The 22521-nt window shown below is 40.3% G+C and overlaps 1 protein-coding gene across 1 annotated transcript in view; it reads left to right on the forward strand.

The window, feature by feature from the left end:
- Positions 1 to 21382, forward strand: part of tesk1a (testis associated actin remodelling kinase 1a) — a 23262-nt gene extending 1880 nt beyond the window's left edge. Inside the window, exons 3-11 of the mRNA XM_008280261.1 lie at positions 8882 to 9003; positions 9748 to 9796; positions 12847 to 12993; positions 14317 to 14399; positions 15203 to 15293; positions 15906 to 15989; positions 17124 to 17210; positions 17416 to 17509; positions 18517 to 21382. Coding sequence (XP_008278483.1) covers positions 8882 to 9003; positions 9748 to 9796; positions 12847 to 12993; positions 14317 to 14399; positions 15203 to 15293; positions 15906 to 15989; positions 17124 to 17210; positions 17416 to 17509; positions 18517 to 19748 — 1989 coding nt within the window. The 3' untranslated portion in view covers positions 19749 to 21382. The remainder of the gene's footprint in view (positions 1 to 8881; positions 9004 to 9747; positions 9797 to 12846; positions 12994 to 14316; positions 14400 to 15202; positions 15294 to 15905; positions 15990 to 17123; positions 17211 to 17415; positions 17510 to 18516) is intronic.
- The last annotated feature ends 1139 nt before the right edge of the window (positions 21383 to 22521 follow it).

A 22521-nucleotide genomic window follows, 5' to 3' on the forward strand; every position in this document is an offset into this window, starting at 1 on the left:
ACTCCTTCTCGTCTCCGTTGTTGATGAGACCGACGATGGCAGAGTCATCCGAGAACTTTTGCAGGTGGCAGTTTGCTGTGTAGTGGGTGAAGTCTGCTGTGTAGATGGAGAACAGGAGAGGAGCCAGAACAGTCCCTTGAGGTGCCCCTGTGCTGCAGATCACCGTCTCAGACACGCAGCCTTGTGTCCTCACAAACTGTGGCCTGTTGGTGAGGAAACTGATGGTGGGATTCTGATGGTGATTAACTGATTAATAGAAAATGAACCAACCACAATTCTGATACATTTAACAAAAACAATTTTGAAGGAAAAAATGTACTGCTCCCACCTTCTCCAATGTGAGGATTCACTAGTCTCCCCAGTTTTACCATTAACTCAATATTCTGGGTTTTAAACTGTTAAACAAAAATGTAAATTGTTTTGTGTCATGTCGTATACAGACAATCAGTTACTGAGGACAAATTGGTGACAATTCTGTAGCATATTGATAAAACTATTGGATGTTAAATAGCTATAAGTGTGACTGTCCATCTATTTTTATTAATGTTATTAATGTTTTTAGTAAAGGGCAGGCTAAATAAGAATTTTCTTCACCCTCCTATTGTTTGGTATTGGAAAGTGTAAACAGAATTATGTCGTGATTGTGAATTGCCCTTTCTATTATGTATTGCTTTGGAAATATATTACGGAAAAAGTAGTCAAAAAAGGCACTATCCATAATTCCAGAAATGCAGTCAGGAACTTGAATTGTTTTATAATATTTAACAAAAGGACTGTAAAATAAATAAATATAGCTTTGAATTTAATTCAGCTCAAATATTCGTAATCGTCTCATCTTCACCAAAGCACCTATATATTTGATTTATTGTGATTTTTAAAGACCTTTTTAAGATCACATAAAATTTAATTTGATGTGTATTTCAACATCATATAAAGAATAATGGAAATTCTAGCCGATGAAATGAGCTACAATTGTTTGTTGCTTTTATCAGATTTCAGCAGCTATAACCATAGTTCCCAGTGATATAATTTAGTGAATGCAGTCTCAACTAAGATCCAACAAACAGCAGTAAAAATATTCTATTTACAATTGCTCAGTTGATTATCCTTCCATTGTTGTGTACAGTCTTTCAGAGCTTTTTCAAGACTGTTCAAGACCTGAAGTCAACCCTTTTGTCTGAACTGAAAATGTTGCCACAATAGTTTCCAGAGATGTAAAGTCCTCTCCTTTATCACTATAGACGACTGTTCAGTGTTCTTTCTTTTGTTATATCATACACAGTACCAGTCAAAAGTGTGGACCTTCTTATTTAGTGTTTTTGATTTAATTGTTTTCTACGTTGTAGATTAATACTGAAGACATCAAAACTATGGAAGAACACATATGGAATTATGTAGTAAACAAAAAACTGTTAAACAAACCAGAATATGTTTTATATTTTTTAAAGTAGCCCCCTTTTGATTTGATGACAGCTTTGCACACTCTTAACACTCTTTTAATCAGCTTCATGAGGTCATCTCCTGGAATGGTTTTGAAATAACAGTTGTGCCTCGTCAAGAGTCAAGAGATGTGGAGTTACTTGCCTTCTTAATGTGTTTGAGACCATCAGTTGTGTTGTGCAGAGGTCGGGTTAGTACACAGTGGATAGCCCTATTTGACTACTTTTTAAACCACAGTATGGCAGGAACCACTCAAGTCAGTAAAGACAAATGGCAGTCCGTCATTACTTTAAGACATGAGTCAGCTGATCGGGAAAATTTCAAGAACTTCCTCAAGTGCGTTCGCAAAAAACCATCAAACGCTATGATGGCACTGGCTCTCATGAGGACTGCCCCAGGAAAGGAAGAGTTACCTCTGCTGCAGAGGATAAGTTCATTAGAGTTATAAGCCTCAGAAACTGCAAATTAACGGCATGTCAGATGATGGCCCATATAAATTCTTCACAGAGTTCAAGTAGTGGACAAACTCAACATCAACTGTTCAGAAGAGACTGCTTGAATCAGACCTTCATGGTCAAATTGCTACAAAGAAACCACTACTTAGGATGAACAACAACAACAAGATAGTTGTTTGGGCCAAGAAATACAAGGACATAAAGGATGCTAATGTTGGTCAGTCTCTGTATCACTTTGGGCCACACTGAAATATCTCAACAAATATTGTAATCAATTGTCTCCAGAGGATAAATCCAACTGAGTTTGTTCTAGCACCACACGCTCACAAAATATCTACATGGCAAAAAGCAGCGTATTACCAGATTGCTTGTTCGTTTTTAGTTGAGAGCACAGGGCCGATAGCAGAGCATTTAATTTTCAGCATCAGCTTGCACAAACTGTTTTAAATATTTGTACATCAGTGGCTTCAATCTATGGAATTTGCTACTGAAGGATTAAAAAGTTTTTGTAAATACAAGAAGAACACATACACATGTATAAAGAAAGATCAATTAGATTATATGAGGTTGTGGAGTAAAGTGCTTCTCTAATTTAGAGTGAATTATTCTGTATGGCTCTTAAGTGTTTTTCCCAGTGTTTTTAGACAACGATAAACCCCATGGTTGAGGAAAGGAACTGTCTTTCCATGTTCTTATGCACAATTTCTAAGTAGCTGTCTGTAGTTACCTACATGACCATTTATTCAGCAGGAAGACATACATCATTTTTATCACATAAAGTGATTAATCAAAAAAAAACTGCTCTGAAAAATGAACAATTGAACACAGGGACACGGAATATGTCCTAACCATATTTGGGAAAAATGTATCAGAAACATACTCACTTTTTAAATTTTTTTTTACCCCAAGTTTGACTTAAGTTCCATCCGCTAACATAGTGGTTGTTTATGACGTATACTACAACCAGCATCCAGGGGGGAAATCAAGATGAATTGGCTTTGCTTCTGCTGAGCTGTCTGTGGTCTCTGTGATGAAGTAAAATCCTCAGTTCTGTATTAACACAGCTTGGTTTCTTTTCAATATGTCGGAGAAAACAAAAGAAATGCATAAAATACCGTGGGCCTGGGTATGCTGGTGATGTAATGTACAACCTAGTAGAAGGGTGAGGGTTTGTCTGTTGACATGTTTTTCATATATGTAGATACAGTTGAAACCAGAAGTTTGCATACACTGTATACAAAGACACATAACCCTCTTTTTTTCTCACTATCTGATATGAAATGTGGCTTAACTTTTCCTGTTTTAGGTCAGTTAGGACGACCAAAATTATTTCTATTTGCTAAATGCCAGAAAAATGAGAGAGAGAGTTTTTTTTTTTTTTTGAGAATTTTTGATTACTTTCTTCAAAGTCAGAAGTTTACATACATTTCTTTAGTATTTGGTAGCATTGCCTTTAAACTGTATGACTTGGGTCAAACGTTTTGGGTTTCCTTCCACAAGCTTCTCACAATAGTTTGATGAGTTCTGGCCCATTCCTCCTGACAGAACTGGTGGTTGGACATTCCCATAGTGTTTATACTTGTATATAATTGTTTGAACAGATGAATGTGGAACCTTCAGGCTATCTGGAAATTGTGCCCACGGACGAACCAGACTTGTGGAGGTCCACAGTTCTCTTCCTGATATCTTGGCGGATTTCTTTAGATTTTCCATGTTGTCACAAAAGGAAGCAGTGTGTTTGAGGTGTGCCTTAAAATACATCCACAGGTGTGCCTTCAATTAACTCAGATGTTGTCAATTAACCTATCAAAAGCTTCCAAAGGTGTGACATCATCATTACTGCTTTCCAAATAGTTTGAAGACAAAGTAGTCTTAGAGTATGTAAACTTCTGAATTTGAAGAAAGTAATAAAAAAAATCTCTAAAAAAATTTTTGTCAAATACAAATAATTTTGGTAGTCCTAACTGACCTGAAACAAGAAAAGTTTAATCTGATTTAATGTCAGACAGTGGAAACATTTTTTTTGTCTTTTTATACAATGTATGTAAACTTTTGGTTTCAACTGTACATAGTCTTTACAAGTGTATCTAAACTTCTGTCCATGACTGTAAGACTGAGCAGCACAGCAAGTAATATATCATAAATAAAGGTCCCAGGATGAGACATGAACCCAGGACCCTCAGTGCTAATCACTGCCCCACAAGCCTCCGGGCCTAAATTTAAAAAATACAGAAGGCTAATAAAACTACCGTACAAACCAGAGGACAATCACATGGATAAGACCAAGATGGAGAGCAAAACAAACCATAACAAACAAGATACAATTTTAAAATAAATGTTTTGTAATTTTTGGCTTGCAAACTGTCTTTGGCATGCTCTGAGATGTATTTGGGCCAGTATTTTAAACTTGCCAAAATTCGCTCACAGAAGTTAAAGTACATTGCTTTTGCCTGCCTATCTGTTAATTCAATGACATGCAGTTCAGGTATTATCAGTTATTGATCAGCTGTGACAACAACATACTACACCACCATGTTCCATTGCTTATACTTGCATGGCATAGCACTTCACCCTTTGTTCATGTACTAGAATTCCAGTTAAGTTTACTGGCCAACTAAACTGAATAAAGTGATCATTTTGATAGTTTAAAATCTGTACTTGCACTGGCCAATTGCAGGAACACACTGCTTATTTTAGTGCACTTGGATGCATCCTGCTCAAGGCTGCTGTCTTTTTTTTCACTTTTCCTTGCTTTTTGCTCTTCATCTTGCATATAGTGTTGTCAAAATGTGGAAGGATACTTGCTAGGTCTTGACATGTGGTGGTTGGACTACTCATTAGGGGAGAAGCTGTTCTTATACTTCCGTCCTGTGGACTTGTAGACTGCAGTGTACCCAGTGTTTGTGTTTGAACACTAAGACAAGCCAGGAGGATTCTCTTAATTGTCTTTCTGCTGCTCTTGTTACAAAACTTAACTATTCAGATGCACAGACAAGTATAACACTGGACTACAACTAACCACACAGCCATCATTTACTAACAGATGATACCTCATAGTTCACCTTAACATCAGTGCACGATTATGATACACAGCATATTGTACTTGGCGCACAGTATCTTGTGTGAAGTTCTTAATAAAGCTCATTATGTATTATACAGTGGCTGTTCAAAAATGAAAAATATTTCAAAACTAGTACCGGACTGTTTGCACAAGTTGGAAATATAATTATAAATAACACAAATCACACATAGCTGAAAAGCAGATTTAGCTGGGCAGGCAAATTCCAAATGCATTTATAGCTGCAGGCTCTGTCCATGGTGCTGACTGTGTGTCTATCATTGCTAAACTCGGTATGCTGTTTTCCTCAGTGTGTGCACCCATGCATCCTTGTTCATGCATATCTGCTGCTGGCTGAGGTCTCAGTAATGGCCCTGTGGATTTGTGCAGATCAGGAGGAGTGATTGGAAATCCAGAAAGCCTATTAGTGCTACGCTATTAATACACACACACGCACACACACACACACACACACACACACACACACATATGCACATATACACGCACACACACGGATGCATGCACTTGCAGGTCCAGACACTGGCTGAGCTTTGAGAGCACATATTACCAGTCAATGACCCATCCAGTCATGCATTACCACTGACCCACAGAAGCTGCAGCTTCACAAGTTGAGCACATGTTGATCACCTGCAACACTGGTGGTCTAACCCCTGTTAACATTAAAAGCTGGCCTATTGTTTTCAGATGCTGCAGGGACACAAAAGAAATCATTAATAAAAGCTGACCCACAGTTTAATGATGTTAGTGTTCTCTGTTGTTTATTGCAAGTTCACTACATAGTGGAGGGTGCACACTAAGCAGGGCGAATTTAGTGTTCCTTTTACCAAAATGAATCTGTCCTCCTTGTTCTTTCGTTCATATATCTGTTCAAAAGTGACCTTATTGGAGATTAGGATAGCGACTCTTAACGTTTAGGTTGGAATGAAGAGAAATAAACTTTTGTGAAACCCATTTTTTGTAATTTTTCATGTTCGACATCATTCAGATGTGTTTCTTGTAGGTATGCAATATGTGCCTTTTCTTTTTTCATTTTAGAAAGTATCTTAGATAGTTTTATTGGGCTGAGTATACCGTTTACACTGAAGGAAGTTATTCTAATTTTCTCACGTGTCATCTTTTTGGTAAGAGAATTCTGCCTGCTTATAACAAGTCTGCTGTGAGTTGTCTCTAGTGGAGTGGAGCACAATAGAAAGAACACAAACTGAAAACATTATCTACAAAGGTTATCATGGAGTTGCCTTCCTCACCCTCCGGCACGTTGTAGATTCAGATATTATCTCGCCTCGCTCTTCCCTCTTGGTCGAGTAACTTTTCTGCGTGTTGAGCCTGGATTTTTAGCATGTGTCTCAGTACCTGCTCAGTTGTTTGTCTATTTTTCACGGCATCAATGCAAATTTCCGCTTCTTCAATTCTTTGGTTTGTCTTGTTAAGTTTGTCCTTAATATCCTCCAGCTGACAGTTGCTTTCTTTTCGGAATTCTTGAATTTCTCGCAAAATTCTCTCCATGTGTACCTTTACCTTCTTGTTAGCTTTCTGCTTGATGCCGTCTTTTCTGCCAGCATAGCATTCCGTGCCTCGTGAGTCTTCGTCTGTTTCGTTTAATTCAGCCGTACTTTTTTTTTTTGCTTTTTGCTCTCGTTTTCATTGTTGTCCTGTTTATCAGAATGATTTTGTTCTTGGTGGGTTTAATTCACAAGTTTGCAGGATATTTTAAAGCTATGTCAGGGGAGACCTCTCTCTATGCCGCCATCACTGAAGGAGACGGAACCGCAACCCCCTGAAACCGACTTCTTGAAGCTGGTCTGAAGTCACACAGGGCATTGAAGAAGCCCTTCATCAACGAAAGGCAGAGGAAAGCCCGGTTACTCTTTGCTGGGGATCACAAGGATTGGACTGTTAATGATTGGGCTGAGGTTCTCTTCAGTGATGAATCCAATTTTCAGTTGATGATCTGGTACTTTTACACAGCACTGTGTACCAGCATACCTAAGAGACAGCTCAGGTGGCCATGAGCCAGCCCTAACAATAAGTTTTATCAAAAAGTTTTAAGCATAATCTCAAAATCTCACCTTTGCTGGATGGATTCCAAAATGGCACTGGTGTGTGTGGCTTGCCGTCTGTCACTGTCAGTGCTGTGTGTTTTTGTGCTGTTAGTCTCGTTTGTTGCCCTGAGTGTCAACTCTCTACTTGCGTACGACTGGGTCTTTGATTTTTTGCCAGAGATCTAGTTTAGTTGGATAAAGGTGGACGTGGAACTTTACCCCCGCTCTTGGAGGGGATCCCAGCTCACCTGTGCCGTGCCCTGGGTTTTCCTTCACCGTGTAAGTGCATCCGCCGCCAGGGTAGATGCAGCGGTTGGCTGGTGAGGCAAAAGGCTTGTCTGGCGGGATTTTATTCAGCTTCCTGGACTAAGGTTGAAGTTGTGCCTGGCCTTGTTATTCTTTGGCGCTCTCTAGATCCTGTTGGCGTCTGACTGATACCTGTCGTCGGCCTGCATGTGTTATTCCAGCCCCTGCTCTCCTCGACCCCGTTGACGTGGGGTGAATCACAACAACCTGCGGCCTCTGTGTTGGGCCCCCCGGACAGCTAATGCCGCAGACCCACTGTTTCCTGCCAGGATTGGTCTGGTGAATGCAAGATCACTAACAAACAAGACTTTTATCGTAAAGGATTTCTTTACGTCCTGAGGATTCTTTGTGTGACTGAGACGTGGCTGAGTGTTGGTGAGTCCAGCGCTTTCATTGAACTTGACCTCCTGATTGCTGCTGTTTTAACTCCCCACAGACGTTGGGCCGAGGAGGAGCCACTGTTTTTAAGAGTCGCTATAAATGTACGCAGATATCACTTTCATCCTCCTTCACTAGCTTTGATTTGGGTGTATTTGAGCTCAGTCACTCTCCCACGTTGTGTGCTGTGGTCTATCGGCCTCCCAAATACAATAAGGACTTAAATGATTTTTCTGATTTCCTGGCTGAAATTCTGCCTAAATATGGCCGCGTCTTTATTGTTGGTGATTTTAATGTTCATGTATGTTGTCCTGATAAGCCAATGGCAAAGGACTTTTTAAACCTCATTGACTCTTTTAATCTTGTGCAGTCTGTGTCTGGACCCACACAAGAACACGGACACACACTTGATCTTGTCTTATCATATGGTTTGCCTGTTCTTAACCTACAGATTTGTGACACAGTGTTTTCTGATCATATGTCCCTTTTATTTGATGTTGCCCTTGCCTGTGATACAGTTAAGAGATGTTTTAATAACCATACTAAGTCCAGCAAAAGCATTTCACACTCTGCAACACTCACCAATACTCACCATCTTCAACAGCTCCTGCTGGGAGACAAAAACCCATAGAGCTGTTCTGCCCAATGAATGAGTCATACGTTCCTCCAGGCCACCGGACAACAACGTTTAATAGCTGCAAATGTGCATCAGAAAATATTTGTTCATTGATTGAATGAAACCCTTTTCTGTTAACATAAATAAATTTGTTTAGTGATGCTACTTTGAATGCGATGTGGGTGCAGTCTATGACTCCAATTATATTTGGGAATCCAGCGATAGCGTGAACTCCCTGTTTGATTTGGGCTTGTTGTTGATGACTGCAAGGGAACTGGATGTAGGCTGGGGCCAGGGGAATTATGACATCCAACACTGCTGGGATGATCCTGCTCAGTGATGGCTGGAAATGCCACATATGTCTCCAACCTCATGTTTGTATGCACTCACTACGCACACATCTGTGTGTACGCACTGCTGATAAATGAGGCCCCACGATTCTTGGGATGGTTTTTATGTAGTCGTAGAGAGGCTAACTGCATTTTTTTTTTTTCTTGGAGGTGAAACACTACATCTCATCCTTCCTCCTTGTGACTTACTTATTGTAAATCCTCTCGTTTTTCAGGTGCAGCATCGAATCACAGGACAGGTGATGGCACTGAAAATGAACACACTCACCAGCAACAAAGCTAACATGCTACGAGAAGTGCAGCTTATGAACAGGCTTTGTCACCCCAACATACTCAGGTCGGTAAAATATATATAAATTAAAATTTCAGTTTTTACCTCAGTCAGTGTTGTGCCCCTCTGGACCACTTGTTAAGATCCAGTCACTGTGCTATTATTGTAATGCACCAGTGTTTCATTTCATGTTCTGTTATGTATAAATTCATTAATTCAGTATCTTCTTTCATTGAAAAACTTGCTGCTTGTAAGGTCTAGGTTTAGTGACGCTTCAGTATGTGCTGAGGTTTAATGTCTGCTCAGAGCTTGAAAGAAGTCTTGGTTGGCTATAATTCTGCATCGGTTTTGCCTTGAATGTTAAAGATTCAAACCTTTGGCAGTAAAAAACTACTTTTGGCACTCACTGTCAAAAAGTCACAGTTAATATCCACAGAAGAATGTAGTAAGTATCGCCACTGGCTAAAAAAGTCCAATGGATTTACAAAGTATTCAGACCCCTTCACTTTTTCCCCCACTGTTGTGTTGTACATTTTATTTTAAATAAAAGAAACTGAAATTTTCAATCCACACTCATTTCTCCATACACTCTTGCTCTGACTAACAAATCTGATTCCAGATAAAAACATCTTCAAAGTTAACTTTAGCACATCTGTTCTACTATTAAGGAACACAAGGAGACAACATAGTAAAAATACTTTAGCTATACAAGTAGGGGGCTTTCAAATACAGGGTGCATTTCAACAGATACAAGTACAAGTGACAGATAATGACATGTAGTAGTTTTAATCATATTTCTTCACTTCTCAGGTTTCTTGGCGTTTGTGTGCATGAAGGTCAACTCCATGCTTTGACAGAGGTAAGGCCATCATTTTACTTCATTTATGCTTACTACAATTCCTGGTTTTTACAGCCTCTTTAAAATTAATAAATGTTATTATTCTCATTTGTCTGTCCTTTCTCTCTACCTTGCTGTTTCATTCATACCATAACTTTAGTTATACTGATAATTGCAGATAGCAGAGACAATACCTAAAACATCACATGAAAAAAAAATGCTGAAATGGTCTGAGTGATCGTAGTGTGTTTCTATTTACAATTATGGGATACCAGGTTTTTCTACACACCATTAATGTAATGTTTACATGCTGTTCAATGGTTACCGTAGATAGCACAAACAAGCCTAAAAACACTTGTCTTTACCACCAGAGGACTCTGTTGCCTGAAAATGTGCTGAATAGCTTTATCTGGCTCCCCAATGAATCGCCACCTTATCGCGGTGGAGGGGTTTAAGTGTCCCTGAGATCCTAGGAGCTATGTCGTCCAGGGGATTAGCCCCTGGTAGGGTCTTCCAAGGCAAATTGGTTCTGGGGAAGGGGCAAGACAAAGAGTGATTCACAAAACCTTGATGGAAACAAAAAAGGGGAAAGCCGTCACCTTGCCCGGAATAGGGAAACCAAGACCTCCTCCTGGAGCCAGGTCCTGGGGGGGGGGGCTCACCAGAGAGCTTCTGGTGGTAGAGCCTTGGTGCCTCGTGGGGCACGGTCGGGCACAGCCCGAAGAAGTAACACCAGGTTGCCACCCAAGGGGCCACCACCCACAGCGCAGGAAATCGGGGTCGGGTGCTGTGCTCACTAAGCAGTAGGTCGGAGCGGGCGTCTGGGCGCACCGTCCCCTGGTGGCATAGTCTAGATGTCGGGACGTGGAACGTCACCTTACTGGTGCAGAGGGAACCTGATCTAGTGCAGGAAGTGGAGCGTTATTGGCTAGATATAGTTGGGCTCACCTCCATGCACAGCAAGAGTTCTGGAACCAAACTCCTGGAGAGGGGTTGGACTCTCTCCTTTTCCCAGAATTGCCCAGGGTGAGAGGTGCCGGGTGGGTGTGGGGATACTCACAAACCCCCGGAGAATGAGAGGGTTGCCTCTGTGTGACTGCGTGTTGCAGAGAGGCAATATAAGCACATTTTGTATCTCATTTGAGAATCAAGGTCCCAGAGCCTGAAGAAGAGTGGAGAGGTACAGAATCCCTGGTGTTTGAAGTCTAGTGGGAAGTTTCGGCAGTCTATGATGATTTGGGGCATCATGTCTTCTGCTGGAATTGGTCCACTTAGTTATATCAAGTCCAAAGTCAATGCTGTCATCTACCAAAAGATTTCAGAGCACATCATACTTCCATCTGCTGACCAGTTTTATGGAGATGCAGATTTCCTTTTCTAACCCTAATCTTTTGCACTTTCACCCTAACCTAACCCTAAATCATGGTGCGCAAACTACTGCCAAATTGTTTGTGGACCATTATATTAATGTATTTGATTGGACAGCCAACACACCTGAGCTGAACCCCATAGAACCCCATGTAGAGTATTGTTAAGAGGAAGATGAGAAACAACCAACCCAACAACACAGATGAGCTGAACATTGCTATCAAAGCAACCTGGACTTGAATAACACCTCAGCACTGCCACAGGCTGACCACCTCCATGCCATGCCAAACCTCAACCAAGTATTGAGTGTATAAATAAAAATATTTTTCAGAAGTTGGACATTTCTGTATTGTAAGTCTTTTTTTGGATTGATCTTAGGAAATATTCTAATGATAGATTAAAACAAAAAAAATGTTTAAAATATATCACTTTATGCATAATAGGTGTAGTCAGTGGTGGCTGGTCAATGCGGGGTGCAGGGGCGCCACCCCACTACTAATTACCAGATAAAAAGTAGTTCTCAAATACAATTTTAATTTGAATTAATTATAACAAAATAATAATAAAATTATTAATGTTTATAAGATTGTGCCATATTAACAATATTTGTATTATTAACAGATTTACAATTAGTCTTTACTGCGTGTTTACTAATTTTACACTTCCTGGATGCGGGGCTCCGGCCACATGAGTGTGTATGTAGCTTGAAAAACTTGAGCATGTGACCGTGGCCCAGGCTCTGATTGGCAGCTGCAGATTTTCTCACGAGGCGCAGCTCGGTGCGTCCCAGACCCTCCTATTTTTACTGTAAGCCAATTAATTTAGTCTTTATTTGCTTCTGTGGTTGGGTATCAAAACTGTCCTTTGACGTTCTTATGACCGCGCTTTAAATACATATCTGACAGTGTCACACGGCCTTTCCCCTCCTCTCCTACTAGATGACAGCTACTGTCATGATGGCCTAATGCATCGGCCATGCTGTCAATGGAGAAAAGGCTGGTCACAGAGATGAGTGACTTCAACCAAAAAAGTAATAGAGAAGTTTGCTGAGCAGAAAGAGAGAAGAGACAAGTTTTTGTTCAAATAGTGTTTTTTTTCATTATTTATGTTGTGTGTTTTGTGTTTGTCCTGATCCTGTAAGTATTGATGAAAGTTTGATGAATGGTTTTGAAATGTAGCCCTGGTAAATCTTAGTAATGTTAAATTAGATGATGATTAGAATATCCTCCAAAGGTAGAAAATTTGCATTCCTGTTAATAGTTGCGCCTGATGTTATTCATATTCTAATATCTGATTTCCCTCACCAAACATTTTCACCAGCTGCCACTGGGTTTAGTATATATAAAAGTTTCACTTTCTTAAATAACTGATGAAAAAACTTGTTTGTGATATTTTTGTTTTTTGAGATGCACTAGAGCAAGTTCTTTTTTGCTTCAGAATGTGTTCAAATATGATAACTCTGAAGGCAAAGGCTGTTTCAAAACACTTCTTATTAGGGAAATCACAGGACACACTATTTGACAAAACTGGACTTGTCAGGATGAGAAACGCTGTTTCAGAGCATAGAAATCAGCAACACTAGTTTTTGAAACTTAGTATCTAAAAACAAGTTTTGGCTTCACGGTGTTTTAGTAATTTGCTAAATATGAAGGCAAAAGCTGTTTCAGGCATCTTGTTCTTTTTTGTCTTTGTTCTTTCTGTAGTACATAAATGGAGGGAACCTAGAGCAGCTGTTGGACAGTGACCTGTATCTGTCATGGGGCGTCAGGACTGGTCTGTCTCTGGATATTGCCCGAGGACTGCAGTACCTGCATAGCAAGGGTATATTCCACAGAGACCTCACCTCCAAGGTAAAGAATACGAGAATCGGATACTTGAATTATGAGAGCTATATGATAAATGGACTGCGCTTATATAGCGTTTTTCTACCTTAGCGGCACTCAAAGCACTTTACAATGTGTTTCTCATTCACCCATTCACACACACATTCATACACCAATAACGACAGAGCTGCCATGCAAGGTGCTGCCTGCCATTGGAAGCAACTTCAGGTTCAGTGTCTTGTCTTGCCCAAGGACACTTCGACTGTGGAGGGACTCGAACCACCAACCTTATGATCAGAGGACAACCGCTCTACCACCTGAGCCACAGCCACCCTTTTACTCAACTGCCTTTATTCATTTAAAAATGTAGCTACAATACAAAAAAAGTCCTAATAGTAACGGGGACTAAATACTTTAAGTTACCATACAGCATAGTACAGTGTATCAGTGGGGTCTATTATGATGTAGTATTGTTCTGGTTTTAGATGTTGTTCAAGTGGCAATGCAATTTTTATTGCAAGTGTCAACCAGTTATTGGCCTGGCCAATTATCAGATGAATGCACAGTTCTTTGTTTATCACTATTGGTATTTATATAATGTAATTCCTAATAAAATAGATTAATTCCAAAATGTGCTACTTTGGCTCTGATGCAGCTGCCTCTCTATCTGTAGTCACTACACAGTGGTCTAGAGCAATGTCCCGCTCACAGCACTATCTGTTTGGTTACACCTGATCAGTAATAGCCTATCAGCACTGAAAAGTGAAAGTCATGTGTTAACACATTCAAAATATAAATAAACAAAACCATTTCTACAAAGTCTGTGTAGGAGTTAGTGTTATTCTAAATTCTGACATCAGAATTTAAATTTCCAATCCAATGGTTCCAAATATCAGTTATTTGGCCTCTTGTTTATTAATAATTGATATTGGCCCTGAAAAACATGATCAGTTGACCCCTGCTTTATGGCTTACAATTGTAGCCTGAACCCCAGTTTAGGACAGTGGACTCCTGTTTCTGGTGTCACAAGAAGTCAGTGAGAAAATGTATTTTGGTACTTTTAGATAGTTTTAACCTTTGTAATATTTTTGGGAACAATTTGACCCCATTCACTGTTTAACATCTCTAAATCAGTCATTGACCTCATTTTTTCAGTTTTATTTAAAGGGCTATTTACACATAAACTTAGGCAACAGTTTTAATTATGATATTTTCTGGAGGTTTAAAGTGGGGTCAAAATGACCCCAAGGAGAAAAGATGTCAGTAAATTTGAAGGTAATAGGAGTGTTAATTGATATTTTCACCAATTGTGGTTTTTAGATGTAACTTTCCAAATGTTTCACTTTGCAGAACTGTCTGGTTCGCTGTGACAACGGTGTGTTCACTGCTGTGGTAGGAGACTTTGGCCTGGCAGAGAAGATCCCTAATTATAGGTCAGTGATGTGAAACCAGGAATCTTGATGTGTTTTTTCTTACGGCAAGGAATCTGGAGTTCTGGAACTGATGGACTTGACAAGTCAAAGCACAGATTTATATCCTACTGAACAAATTTGGGATTTGGATCAAGATTTCTAAAATATGTATATTTTATTGTTCTTGTGACAGTTGGTCTAATAAATTTGTTAACCACTGTATATACTTTGCGTGAACTTCTGATGTTTTCCTTACCTAGAAATCATTGTCAGCTCTACACCATTGTGACCTCATTTGAAAGAGTGTGTAATTGTCAGTAATCTAACTGGAGGTTGTTAGAGAAAGGATAAAGTGTTTTAAGCTGACACTTGAGCAATTTTAACAAAAAACAATAGTGTGAAAGTAAAACAGTAAACAGTTTATATCCATTACAGTACAAGAGGTTATTTATGCTTGGGATCAAGGCACAATGCTGAGTCTGTGCATTATATGTCAGATAATTACTCCTTGGACAAAACCAACACAAAAGAGGATTTTTATTTTATTTTCGAATCATTGGTAGTACAATTTGTATTCATTTTTAATATGTGAAGACTGAAAGACTGGCGTTTTATACATTTTGCAAAGCATTTAAACAAATGAAAAAATATCATAAATGACCAATCAACAAAGACATGTTATAGAGCTGTTGCATTGGATTGTATTGATTGTACAGTAGTGTTTATTCCAGATCATTTAGTTGACAGAGTGTATCTAAAAAATATTGTAACTAAGGTCACAAGGGACTGAGCACATGACTTTTTATGTGTTTTTTTTTTTGTAGCGATGGTGTGGAGAAACAGCCTCTAGCCATTGTGGGCTCTCCATACTGGATGGCCCCTGAGGTTCTGAGGGGAGAGCTGTATGATGAGAAGGTAAAACTGCTTCATCTGTGGTTTCTGTACAGCTCATGTGTCTACATACTAGAGTATTAGAGCAATACAGTGCAATTTTTTGATAAAAGAATGAACTCCTCTTACAAGGGTAGAGTTTCCGTCTTTATTATACAGGGTGTTGATGATGGAAAAAACGGCATTTCTACTTTTACAGCACAGCACCATAATGAATGCACAATGTTTGGTTGTTTATCACCATGGACTAGTTGCAACTGGATGTCCTTTGACACCATGTCAGTTTCATGTTTTGTTTTTAGTTAATAAACAAATTTCAGTTATAGACAACAGAGCCACTTGAAAGATTGTCTCAGAAATATACTGCTTATCCTTGACATGACAATTTATAGAAACTAGTAAAGAAAAACTTCATTTACAGTTTTGCCAGAGCTGATGGAATTGCTTTAGATATGGCAAGCACTATTCAAGTGCTCTTTTTGCACAAATACCAGCGGCTTTAAAATAAAATATTAATGTGGATTTTGTATATCTACTAGACATAAGGTTGATTTTGCCACTCGAACTAACCAACATGTGCATTGTAAAAGCTAACATAAGGACAGAACTGACATGCATCGCCCTTCCTCTGCTCAGGTGGATGTGTTTGCGTATGGCATCATCCTGTGTGAGATCATTGCCCGGATTGAAGCTGATCCCGACTTCTTACCCAGGACAGAGGTATGGGTCCGCAGTGGGTTGCTGTTTGTCTGTATAGGTACTTGTATTGGTCATATTGTGGAGACATAAATCTGGTCACAGTTGTATTGTGAGGACCTAGCTTTCTTCTGGGGCCAGAAAGCAAGTCCAACAAACCATTCAGTTGTAGGGTGAAGATTTGGTTTGAGTTGAAGTCAAGCTTAGAGTCCACAGTCCACACTTGAGCAGTACAATGAAGTCTATGTATGCACACAAAGAGTCACTGCACAGGCTGTCTAATGCAAATTTTTAGGCTGTACTGGAACATGAGCAGAAGGGTGTGAGTGGACTGTTGCAAAGTCGGGCACAGGATGAAATTTACATCAGCTGGACACAAGCTCAGCCTGCACATGTGGTTTAACACTGGGCATAGGGTAATGTTAGGTTATGGTTAAGGCGGACTTAGGTTCAGTTTGGAGTAGGAATGTTAATGATTAATCATTATTTGATTAATTGTTAGTAATTTACCCAGTTAAAAATATATTAACCAATAAAGGAGAAGATATGCATAATGTATTGTTGATTAGCTATAGTATCAGGTTGTTCCACCAGGTGTAGCCACTTACTGTTTACCACTGGGGTGAACTAAGGAGGCAATCAATTGGACTTCTGCCAGTTCTGTGTTGGCAAGCAGAGCGCATTGTGGGAGTTAAACTAGTAAAGTGCAACCATGAGAAAGTGTCCTGTGACGCTAAAGACTCTCAACCAGAGGGCTCATGAGTTTGACAGAAGCAGTAATCCACTACTCTAGTATCACTTACTGCCTCTGACAGTTGGTTGTGCTCGATGAGGAATGTACAGTATGCTACATGAGATACACTGTTGAAGCTTGGAAAGTCATGTGATCCATATTAGGTCACATATTAGCTACAAATGTCATGCTGTGCCACCAATTAGTTGGTTATTGATTGCTAAGGTTGCCAACTGTTGTTTAAGGACATTATTTAAAATTTGCATCTCTAGTTTGGAGTGAAGTTAGTCAGGTTAGGGTTTGGGTAAGGTTAGGTTAAGGTACAGGTAGTTTTGTTTAGGTTAGGATCAGTAGTGATTAAAATTATGTAATGATGTCGTGTGTGTGTCTTACTGACAAACTGTGTGTGTGTGTGTTACACTAAGGACTTTGGTCTGGACGTGGATGCATTCGAGAACATGGTTGGGGATTGTCCTCCTGCGCTCTTTAGTCTTGCTGTGACTTGCTGTAATGTAAGTACACATACACTCACTGTCTAACTAAACCATAATGTCATGTTAGATTCTGTTAAAGACTGTGAGACCTTTCTGAGCGAGCAAGTGAGAGTTTGCTGAGAGCATGTTACCAAGGTCAAATGAATGGCACTTGAGCTGATGTTAAGATACTGACTTATCTGTGTCATATAAATATAGATCTTTTACCTTCTGTTATTTTTAGATGAGTGCAGAGAGGCGTCCCTCATTCTCCGACATTGTCCTCACATTGGAAGGCATGGAGAGTGAAGAAGACAGAGAGAAGCCCATTGCACTTGGTAAAAGGAACTAATTCACTATGTGGAAATGTGTCCATTAAATGTAAACAGTTTTCATGGCACTATGGATTTGGATGCTCACAAAGGGCTACATAGCTACTGTCCTGAATGCTCTGAACTGGCCTGCATCTTAAATCTAAATTCCTAGCATAGTGAGGGTGTTTCTGTATCCCTTACCTTAATCTGATCAAATCAAATCAAATGTATTTATAAAGCAAGTTTAAAACAACATGAAATAACCAAAGGGCTGCACATGCTGTTAGACAGGCTGCTACGAAATTATCTGCCAGACATCAAGACAAGATAAAATAAAACAAAACAGAACAAAAACATGATTTTTAAAGAAAACACAAAACAATTTTATAACAGAATTAAGATTGCTTTATTTGCACATACGTACAGTATATAAAATAATATTCTTGAGTAAGACTCCGTAAGGACATTGTTTTGAACTAATCATTATTATATACTATAAGATTATAATTGAAATGTAATCTAGATATAATAATTATTTACAGTAAAATAAAGCAATCTGTATAGACACTCATATTGTGGTGATGGAGCACTGTGGACAGCATCTATCCATCCATTTTCTATACACTGCTTTCTACCCTGTAGAGTCATGGGGGGTCTAGAGCCTGTCTGAGCTGACTTAGGGTGAAGTTAGCTCAGATAGGCTCTAGACCCCCCATGACTCTACAGCCTATCTGAGCTGACTTAGGGTGAAGTCAGGGTTCCCCCATGGACAGGTCACCAGTCCATCACAGGGCAGCACATAAGACTTCTCAATGGGGAAATACCAACCCTAATACAGAATCTTTTTCGCCAGCAACAGACTCATGCTGTCTGTGACTAACACACTTTCAACACATGTAAACAATTGTACCTTTCTATCGGTGCAGTGGAAGTGCGGCTTAACTGTTTGCGGCCATTAATAGCAATACTCAGGTCCTGCCCTGGAAGTATTCGCTTACTGTGCATGTGTCATTTGTGTTTTTTTTACTCAGAACCAGTGGCAGATGTCAGCCCGTACCGGCGCCGCAGCTCTCCCTGTCACCCTGGAGACCGCTGTCAGCTGCGCCAAGGTTTGGCAAGGAGCCAATCAGACATGATACCTCCCACAATCCTGACTCCTCCTCTCTTTGGGACCCCTGCACGGGTCAACCCCTTCTCTCTTAGACAGGACCTTAATGGGGGTCGGTGTAAACTCTTGGACACACCCAGCAAGTCTGTCATCTCCCTGACCTTCACCCTCCCAGCACTTCGTGATCCATGTGCCTCCCCTCACATTCTCAGAGGAACACCGGGGATGCGAGCACCACCAAGGAGGTGTCAGTCGCTCCCCTGCACACCAGAGATCAGCCGGAGTGTGGCATTGCCAAGGGACATGGTGGGGAAAGAGGGGGAAAAGGATGACGACACCCGAGTGGCAGTGATTGAGGGAGAGATGGGGGAAGATGTGGAGGATGACACAAAGAGGAAGACAAAAGTGTCAGAGACAGTGGAGGAAAGGTTGCAGGTAGAACATTTGAACAACACTGAGAGGAGAGAGTTGTTAAAGAAGGAAGAGGAGAGATTAGAAGATTTAGGTCATCCTATTGAGCTGGAGATGGTGTCTCTGGAGCGACTGGAGGAGGACGATGAAGAGGAGGAGGAGAGTGTATGTCTAACAGAACCCATGGACTGTACCAAGTCTCCAGATCCAACAGAAAGAGTCCTGAACTCATCACCTAGAAGACCGCTGCTGACCTCCACCTCCAGCTCTTCCTTACGGACCAATGGCTGGGGACTTCCCATCTCTAACGAACCACCTTCCTTGCCTCCTCTGCCACCTCTGGACAACAACAATGGTTCGGCCCATGTGATTGGTCAGCAGGTGCCGTGGGGTGGCGAAAGGAGCACCAATGGTTACAGTGAAGCCCAGACTCTGTATTCTGACCATAGTGCCCCTTCTGAGCAGGATGAGGTAATTTCCTGTCCAGGCTGCTGCCTGGTGGGTCTGAGTTTCCCCTCAGTGTGCCTCCGTGATTCAGCTACCATGCCTGCCTCCCACCGGAGGGCTTCGCTACCACGGCAGCGGCCCTACCGGAACCTCAACGGTACCATAACTGGTAACAGTACTTCCTCATCAGTAACAGCTGCCACAGCAGCCAAAACTCGCAGCACAAATGGGTTAGTAGTGGCAGGACCCTTAGTGTCCTGTGAACCTGGCCGGTCCCTACCAGAGGCTCAGTCATAAGTCTGCACAGAGGAGATTTGATTTTGAGCTCGAGATATGCACTAGCGGTAAATGTAAGAGGACAAAAACATGAAATGGATCAAGGATCTGTGGGGCAATATGTAATTACAGTGCCACAGGGTGGACTGGGGGATTAACCACAACAAATGTGACTATGAAGAACAGGGTGGCAAAAAGTAGGAGGTGGCTAAGGTAGGGAGAAAACAGCTAAGCCAGGCAAGGTTCAAACAAAGTGTGTTAAGCAAAGCTATAGGTGAATACTGACCAGTCGGGCAACAACACCGCACTGCCACTGGACCAGTGATGATCCAAACACAGCTGCTATTCTGACATATTTCTACTGCCTGCCATGGAAGAACAGTGTGTGGCTGATTTAATGACTGAAGTTAAAGAATCCTTCAGGCTTATTGCAGCTTGGGTCTTGTTTTTGTTGTTATGGCCATCATTTCTATCAGTTATGATAACATTGTACACACAGGTAATTACTGACATTAGTGAAAGCAGGGACATGATTCATTTCAAGAAGTTGCTCAAAGTGCTGGCAGGTGCTTCAAAGTGCTTCAGGTTAGTCAGCTGATCTGAAAGATAAAGGCTGCGCAGTTAAATAATAACACATAACAGTTTAAAAGCAGGCTCCCTGTTTCAGGTTTGATCTGCTGTGCCTGGCATAGTTGTGTGCAAATATAATGTTACTGTAACAAATAAAAAAGATGCACACAACTACAAAGCGTTGTACAACAAGATGATTTTTGAAACTATACAGCACTTTTTGTTGGATAAGTGGTGGTTTGGATAAACTTTACTATTGTAAATTATTTTAACTCCAGAGGAGGAAATATGAAGAAACTAAAAAGTCTTCAGTTTTTGTTTGTGTTCTGTCCCACTACTGAAGGAAACACAGCTGTGTGCACTGTTGAGAACAGGTTTTATAAGCAACAGAAACTGACAGATGTGATGTGAATGAGGTTTACCTCTGCCCACAGTGTGGCCGCAGGTACATAACCATATGTTTTGATTCTATTTAACTGATTGGAAGTAGCTGCAGTGGGAATATTTATAAAGTTAATAAAGATGACTTACTTCCTATGTTATTTATAGCAGTTCAACTGAATGAGTGTGTGTGCGTGCATATGTGTGTATGACAGAGAGACAGATATCTGTTGCTTCGGGACTTAATAGACGAAACATTTCTTGGGCTTTTCATGTAAAGTCTTTATTTTTACACTTCAGTTTGGAGCACTTTGCAGTAAGACACCAGGCTTTTACTAGATGGTGCTTTACTTGAATCTGTGCTACTGGTGTTTTCTAAGTGTGTGTGTGTGTGTGTGTGTGCCTATTGCTCAACAAACTACACACCTTTTATTCTTTGACATCTTCTCTCCCTCACATGGAACTTGTGTTTGTACATGTGCATTTTGATAACACTGTTGTAACTTAAAAAGTGGCATGTGAAGCAGGTATGAGTATTTATTGTACAGATCATTCCACACACTATGTGTGTATGTGCTTTTGAGCAAAAGGTACAATGATGGGTGCTGAAAGGATAACTTCTATCCCGTTGTTTCTGATAATTTCCTTGTTGTGTTTTGTTAAAATCCTGCGTGCAATCATCTGTTAATAAAAAAAATATGGCTGTGCATAGCCCGCTATGCTGCTTGTTGTATTTATTTTATTTATTTTTTATCTTTTACTGAGTAGAGATGAAGTGGCTAGGGAAGAAGGGCATATAGGTTAAAACATTTTCTTTTATAAATAACATCATAGAAATATAACAAACAAATGTACAATTTATTTATGAATAAATAAAAGAATAAAAGTCAAACCATGTCACAATACAGATTTTGGAAATTACAATAATTATGAAATAGTGAGTTAAGAAATCACTTAATATGAAGTTTTAAATTCTTCATTTATGTTTCAAAAGTTCATTAATAAAAACAAATGCAAAATAAATAAAAATGATAATATTAAGTGTACAGCAGATGTGAGTGCCTGTCTGTGCAATATCACCTAGATTCCGAAAGCACCACACTGGTTTATGACATTGTGGGAAGACATCTGCATCAACTTCAATATGGTGGAACATAGTTTGATTTGGTGCAGACAAGCAACTATGTTCGGGCCTTCCATTGGTGATGTTACATTTGAACTCAGATTATATTTCAAGGCACTTCTACTCAAAAGGCATCATGGAATATTTTTTTGCTCTGCTTTAAAGAAATAATGGACTATCTTTTCTGTTCTATTGGGAAGTAATGATGGAATATTCTGTTTGATCCACTCGACCAGATTAAAGGAATATTGAGGATATCCTTAACCTGCCCTAGTGAATTAACAAATATACATCCATCCATCCATCCATCCATCCATCCATTTTCTATACACCGCTTAATCCTCATTAGGGTCGCGGGGTGGCTGGAGCCTATCCTAGCCGACTTAGGGCAAAGGCAGGGGACACCCTGGACAGGTCGCCAGTCCATCGCAGGGCCACACTTAGAGACAGACAACCAAGCACACTCACATTCACACCTACAGACAATTTAGAATCACCAATTAACCTCAACATGTTTTTGGACTGTGTGGGAGGAAGTTGGAAAACCCAGAGAGAACCCACGCTGCACGAGGAGAACATGGAGACTCCACGCAGAAAGATCCTGGGTGTCCTCACCGGGACACGAACAGGCAACCTTCTAGCTGCGAGGCAACGATGCTAACCACCAAGCCACCTTGCAGCCCCAAACTCTAATAAACAACCAAATAAAATAAAATAAAC

The sequence above is a fragment of the Stegastes partitus genome, unplaced genomic scaffold (assembly GCF_000690725.1).
Source record: "Stegastes partitus isolate 25-593 unplaced genomic scaffold, Stegastes_partitus-1.0.2 Scaffold189, whole genome shotgun sequence".
NCBI lineage: Eukaryota > Metazoa > Chordata > Actinopteri > Pomacentridae > Stegastes > Stegastes partitus.